General features: G+C 36.1%; 1 protein-coding gene across 4 annotated transcripts in view; it reads left to right on the top strand.

Moving 5' to 3' along the window:
• Positions 1-6,073: 6,073 nt before the first annotated feature.
• Positions 6,074-7,419, top strand: part of si:ch211-117c9.5 (sodium- and chloride-dependent creatine transporter 1) — a 34,155-nt gene continuing 32,809 nt past the window's right edge. For 2 of the 4 annotated variants that reach the window (XM_067372345.1, XM_067372346.1), the window contains exons 1-2: positions 6,074-6,222; positions 6,556-6,611. Coding sequence is in view for 2 of the 4 variants with exons in the window: in XM_067372344.1 (XP_067228445.1) it covers positions 6,096-6,222 (127 nt within the window). In the remaining 2 variants the exon portion in view is untranslated. The remainder of the gene's footprint in view (positions 6,223-6,555; positions 6,612-7,419) is intronic. The other 2 variants (XM_067372344.1, XM_067372342.1) reach the window with 1 other exon arrangement.

The raw sequence follows: 7,419 nt of genomic DNA, 5'->3' as shown, positions 1-7,419 counted from the left end.
GATTTCAACTAAAATATCTTAGGTCTTACAGGTGTGGAACGGCATGAGGGTGAGTAATAAATGACATTATTTTCATTTTTGGGTGAACTTACCCTTTAAGGACTTTTTGGATGTAAGAGCAGTGGCAGAAACAGGGTGGCCAACTACACACAGGTCCATTTCATACTTATTCAGAGTCAATGACAGCTATTTTCTAGTTCAACGTCTTACACAAGATACAGCTTACATCCCTCAGAGATTTGTGTTCAAGGCTTCAAGTTCACTGTCATCAGACTGCTCTCGTGGAACATAAATATCACTTTGTCAAACCTCTTTCCAGAGACCTTGTCATTGTTGTGTATTATCAGTATATGATTTTCTAATTTACATTAGAGGTAATATAACTGATGCTAGTTAACAACAAATCATCTTTAATTCATTTGTTTGATGTTTAATAAGGGTCTTCAGCTATCATTCCATAAGATAATGTAACTCTGCCATAGCCACACCCAAATTAAAGGATTAGTTCACTTTAAAATAAAAATACCCAAAGCTTTACTCACCCTCAAGCCATCCTAGCTGTATATGACCTTCTTTCTGATGAACACAATCAGAGATATTTTAATAAATAAGCTTTATAATGGCAGTGAACGAGACCAACAATGATGAAGCTGAAGAAAGTGCATCCATCCATTATAAACGCACTCCACACGGCTCCACGCTTTCCGTATTCAACTTACGAAAAACGTCAGTTACATTTTTATATGGAAGGGTATAACATCCTTGTTTTGAGCTGCGAGAGTTTTACAATTAGGTCATAAGTTGAATACAGAAGGTGGTCAGGTGAAAGCTAGAAATTTTACTTCATAACTTGATAAATATGGATAGCTTCAGGGTATTAATTAATATTTCTCAGATTGTGTTCATCAGAAAGAAGAAAGTCATATACACCTAGGATGGCTTGAAGGTGAGTAAATCATGGGGTAATTTTCATTTTAAAGTGAACTAATCCTTTAATCACTTGTATTTTATGCGCTTTATTCCTTTACCATTCATGGTAGGGCTGGGCGATGTATCGAATGCTTTTGTCACGCGCATTTCTTCAGTAAAGCCGGTTCCCTGATTACCGCTAAATCGCCATCACCTGCTTTCAAATGAAGCGGCATTTAATAGACAGAACCGTAGTTCACTGATAAGACACGCAACGCGATATTGCGTGTCTTATCAGTGAACTACGGTTCTGTTTATTAAATGCCGCTTCATTTGAAAGCAGGTGATGGCGATTTAGCGGTAATCAGGGAACCGGCTTTACTGAAGAAATGCGCGTGACAAAAGCATTCGATACATCGCCCAGCCCTAATTCATGGTATTCATTTAGAAGTTTTGTTGATTAACTCTGGTTTCTTTTTGTTAATAAAATGTATTTAATTACACTTGACTGTACTGAGCCTGAGGATGAGAACTGAACTGAGCTGGACAATGACATCACTGTTTTTCAGCAGAACTGCTTTAATAGATGAAATGAACTAATTTAATAATCGATGATCTTTACAACGGAGCTGAATCAATGACTTTTCTTTTAGAGCTGCTGTACAGCCGAAATGAACTGCATCAATGAATCGTTATTTCCCTACTATCCCTGTAAAGCTGCTTTGAAACAATCTGTATTGTGTAAAGCGCTATATATATAAATTAAGGTGATACGACGTGACCAAAACTCATATTATTTGGTGCCCATATAGACCAAGTCCTTACATTTAAGGTGCCCATTTTAAGCATGAATCACAACAGTAGTTAGGATTAGTTGTAATATGTTGACAATAAATACTATTTATATAAATAATAAACTTGGTCCGTCTTTTGAGCTTTAATGGTCTGGCATTGATATTTTTGATAGCTTAAAACTGATGAGGCACAATTATAGAAATGTACTTATGTATCCTCAAGGGATTCTGACAGCAATTTGATAGTTATTTCATTTTAGAAACTGTATAATTAGGTCCTAAGCACCGATGGTGTGAGGACCCTATTGGAATTGCTCCGTTTATTATTATTCTTCTTCTCCAAAGTGAGTCGCATTTTCGAGGGCCTGAACGTGCTCGAAAACTCATTAAACTTTGCATCAGAAGTGGTGAAAATTTACGTCTGATAAGGGTTTCAGAATTGGGCGGGGCAAAATGGCTCGATAGCGCCACCTAGCGAAGTGACCATCAAGCTATATTTCACGTAGATTTTGAAATTCGGTACACGTTTAAAAGCCCAATACCTACAAAAAAGTCTCTTGAAGCAAAATTTGAAACTGAACAGGAAGTCAAATATTTTGAATTAAATTGCCATTTTTTGCCATTTCCAGATGTTTAACCATCTCGTCCTAGAGCTTTAATCAGATCAACATCATATTTGGTCAGTCTAATCTCAAGGCCTTTGTGACGTTACATTGTGAAAGTTTTCATCAGGGTGTGTCCGTGGCGGCCTTACAAAGTTTGATGTTTCGCCATAAAACAGGAGGTTGTTGTAACTCAGGTATACAATGTCCAATCTGCTCCAAACTTCACATTTTATTAGAGTCCTGACCCGAAGACATCTACATGGCAATGCTCAGTTACAGTCATAGCGCCACCTGCGGGCAACAGGAAATTACATTTTACACTGGGATTAACTCCTCTTTGATTTGGAACCATAAACCAGAACCATATCATATGTTGTCAGTCTAATCTTAAGACCTTAACGATGATAAATATCAGAGATCTTGAGTTTTTCGCTGAAGGGCGTGTCCGCGGCAGACTGACAAAGTCTGATAATATTTCTGGCCTGAACACATCTATATCGCAATATTTGGTTACGGTCAAAGCGCCACCTGTTGGCAGCAGGAGGTGTGGCACTTTGAAATGATTTGGCCATAATTCTCCTGTATTTACTCGCTTACATGCATGTCGCCCACTGTTCACTGTTTTCCTAAAGGCCAATGGGTGGCGGTGAACCCGGGTGCGAGGGCCCTTTCATCGCTGCTTGCAGCTTTAATACCTGTTTGTATTTTAAGAAAGCTATGACATATTCAAAAGAAAATACAAGGAGAGGGTGACTTATGAGGACATTACTTTATGTCCCCATTTTTCAAAAGGCTTATAAATCATACAGAATGAGTCAGGGGCGTAAATTTCATCAGACACTAGGGGGGGACAATAAACAAAATTTCTCAAGAGCAATTTTTGAAGGGGACACAAATAATACAGCCACAATTTTACTTATAAAGGATATATGCAGGGGTTAAATTGAGCCGGGGCCGTCCGGGGCTGAGCCTCGGCACATAGGCTTATCAGGGCTCGACATTAACGCTTAATTTTTTGAAGGGGCAAGAGAAAGAGAGCTTTACTTGTCCTGATTAAAACATCAATAACAAAAATAGTTAGGGAATCACCAAAACGCAAGCATGATTCTATTACATTTAGTGTAAGTGGCGATTGATAATGGATAATATAAATATTTAATAATAAATATTTTATTAATGAATGATTCAGCGTTTTGAACAAATCGGTTGAGTCAAAGATTCAGTAATAGCCTATTCCAAAACACCTGCCTTATTCTTGAATGAATCAGCCATTTGAAAAAATCGTTTGAATGAATGACTAGGACAGTCACTTGCCGCCACCTACTGCCAGTTCAGTTTCATGTTTAAATTTTCCCAACATTTCTTATTTGTATATTCAAAAATATTTAAAGAATATCATAACATTATTTAATGCAGTTGTAATTTTTCAGTGTAAATTATTTAATTTGATTCATAACAGTCCTGCTTTATTTTTCTTATTGAATTTATTGATCAAATGTAAAAAAAAAATTAAATAAGATTAGGGGAAAAAATGCCCTTGGGGTAAATATCACAAATATGCAGATATAAATATGCAAAAGCTGACGGAACACTGTTGAGTATATAGCTTCAGAATAAATTATATTTACACCAAAAAAAAATCCAATTTTTTCCAGACAACTTTTTTGGTCGGACAAGTGACCAATTTACTTGTCCAAAGGACAATACCCTGTATTTTGTATTGATATGCTCTCCTTTAGGCCTACAGAAAGATTTTGTTATCAGATGTAGCTTTGCACACTGCCAACATCTAGAATGATTTTGATCTGCATTTTAGTGTTCATAGCAGAGGTCTCTGTCGACTTATTTTTAGTTTGTCAATTGATAAGATTTTGTAGGCTTTGCATACTCATGTGCACTCCTCGAAAGCCTGAAACCACAGAGCCCCCCCACATAAGAAATCCCAATTTAACCACTGGATATATGTAACGTAATGTTACACAGAAGAAAACCTTACTACTATTATTAGTGTAGCATGTAAATAGACTGCCATTATGCTCAATGTTTCTCTTTGGTTCAATAAAAAAAAACTTATTAAATTGACCAAAATATTCAAAATCATTTATTTATTGGAATATTTTTGAAGTTTTTTACAACCAAGTCACCAAAATACGATGAATATACTTTGAGCAAAACCCAACACACAACAGTAAATCTTCTAGCCTTATTACAGTTCACATATTCTTATCACACTGTGACATAGTATCCAACAAGCTATTGTAAACAAGCTACCAAACACGGTAACATTATAATTGCTAAAATAGCGGACTCACGGAAAAAAAAAAATCATGTTATCATCTTGCTTTTTTTGTTATGACTAATTACTCAGCGTCGTCAGCATTAAAGCAAAAATAACCACTTCATCCGATGTTTTTGAATAAAATAGCCTTAACAGCCGACTTACTAGAGCTCCTCTCAACTACCGTCTGTCTTCTCTCCCGCCGGCGCCGCCGGATTTCTACACGCACGAGTGTGACGTGCGCGGTGGACCAAACCACTGTGAGGCAAGGGAGGGGTGACTCAAAATGTTTGTAAACTTAAAACGCCTGTTTGCGTTTGTATTGCTTTACTTCTTACACAATTATTTTAAAAATATACCATTTATTTACAATACTTAGAGTGGTATTTAATTATATTTTTTTTGGGGGGACAGCATTCAGATAGGGGGGGTCATGTCCCCCCCGTCCCCCCCGCGAGTTTCCTGTGATGGGTAAGTTTAGGGGTAGGGGTAGTGTAGGGGGATAGAAAATACGGTTTGTATAGTATAAAAACCATTATGCCTATGGAATGTCCCCACAATTCACAAAAACAAACCTGTGTGTGTGTGTGTGTGTGTGTGTGTGTGTGTGTGTGTGTGTGTGTGTGTGTGTGTGTGTGTGTGTGTGTGTGTGTGTGTGTGTGTGTGTGTGTGTGTGTGTGTGTGTGTGTGTGTGTGTGTGTGTGTGTGTGTGTGTGTGTGTGTGTAGTCTTTCTTTAGTTTTATTTCTCCTGTGCTGTTGCAGCTGAGGGAACTCAAGAGAACTGCATGAAAGCTCTTATTGCAAAAGATCCTTTAATACCCCCTGGATCTTGAGGCTTAATACAGAGTCTATGGAATTTTGGGGCTTGTGGTGACTCACTAGAAAACGAATAGTTTCTCACAGCTGTTTGGCTGTGCTTTTATGCATTATGCACTGTATATGATATTTTCTGCCTAGTGAGTAGCATTGGCGAAAGACCTTTTATATCCAGTATATATTCAGTACAATGCAAACCCCTTTAGTAGGGTAAAGTGGATCTAAAGGTGGTTCTTTAGGCCCACAATAACTATTTCCAACAACTGAATATTGGAGTAAAATTAATCAAATGTATTAAATACTTTTCACAAATAAATCTCCATCGTGTGTGGATCCATTTGGACCCATTTAAAACTTAGGGTCAAATTTTACTAATAGATTTATTCCAAAACTGAAAAGCAGTTGCTCAACCAACTGTACAGGAGGTTCAACTCAGAAGAAAAAAAGCACTCACTCTACAAACATAAATTTAAAGGGTTAGTTCACACAAAAATGAATAAGATATTTTTGAAATATATTATTAAAGATATTATTGTTGAAATCCAATGGCTCAATGAGGCCTGCAATGACATTTCATTTTGCATTTCCTCATTTCAACATGCTGATTCATGACACTCTGAAGCATCCTGTTTTGAAATCGGCCATCACTATATAAGTCGTTTTTTTTTTGTTTTTTTTTTGCCGCACCAAAAATGTTCTCGTCGCTTTATAATATTAATATTGAACCACTGTATGCAGGCCTCACTGATTTAATCAAAAATATCTTAATTTGTGTTCTGAAGATGAACGAAGGTCTTACGGGTGTGGAACGACATGAGGGTGAGTAATTAATGACAGAAATTCATTTTTGAGTGAACTAACCCTTTAAAGGTGATTATACACAATTCAACGTTTTGAGCGATGTTGTTTGGACACTTTCCCATTGAGAATGGGCAACAAATTTTAATCTAAAATGTCCAGATAGAAATTTGTTGCCCATTCTCAATGGGAAAGTGCCCAAACAACATCGCTCAGCAACATTGCTCAAAAAGTTGCCCTGTGTATCATCACCTTAACTGAAAAAACAATGACATTTGCCCAAATTCAAAAGCTTATTTGTCAGACAAATAAATTTGTTAAAATACATTTTTTTTTTTTTTAAATGCTGCATAGCATTCTGAAAGCGATCACTTCAACAGAAGGGTTAAGTCCAGGAAACATCAGTTCAGGTAACTTCCTTTTACCAAACCACACTTATTCTTCCTTTTTCACCAGGTCCTCAAGCTAATAATCAAGCCAGTGTACTCAAATTAAACCAGCAGTGATACTTCATGAGTTGCTCACTCGATGCATTTCAGTATATATTTTAGTCAGGCTAGCAGTTTATCTCTGAAATTCAGAGTCCAACACATCTTCTCCTGACATTGCTCGTCAACATGGGAAAACTTCATAGCTACGTTCCCAAGGGAGTGTAGATGCATAGTTTGTATCTGTACGTGTCTCTTTTTAATTTATTTTTTTTTTATTAATGCTCAGTGACATAAGAAAATTGTCAAGGAATTGCATACAAATACACATATCCCAAAAAAAAAAAGAAAAAAAAAAGAAAACAACAAGGGTTGTAAAAAAAAAAAATGAAAATCAAAAGAAGACTGGACAAAGATACATTATCATTATTGGTGCAATAATATACAGACATTGATATATAGGGAAAGCTTTTAAATATATGTATTTTCTTTAAACATTTCTTCATAGCATTTGATCAATTTTAGGGATTTTTTTGTTATTTATATATCGAAGAGATTTGAGAAGTGATATTAATTCAGTTTTGAAATGGGGATAAGATGGAATATTATTTGCCAACTTTTGTTTATGAATAAAGAATTTGCCATATAAAATAAAGAAATTAACAATGTACTCAAGAGGTCTATTTTTGTCACCCGTATAATAAAAAATAATGTCTTTTAGACTGAAAGAATGATTAACATTGGTAGAATTGAAAATATAGGAGCCAAGGTCGGACCAAAATTGTTTGGA

Source organism: Chanodichthys erythropterus, chromosome 20, assembly GCF_024489055.1.
Source record: "Chanodichthys erythropterus isolate Z2021 chromosome 20, ASM2448905v1, whole genome shotgun sequence".
Classification (NCBI taxonomy): Eukaryota; Metazoa; Chordata; class Actinopteri; order Cypriniformes; family Xenocyprididae; genus Chanodichthys; species Chanodichthys erythropterus.
Note: the sequence above shows the minus strand (reverse complement) of the source record. Positions and strands in the feature narration are given on the sequence as shown.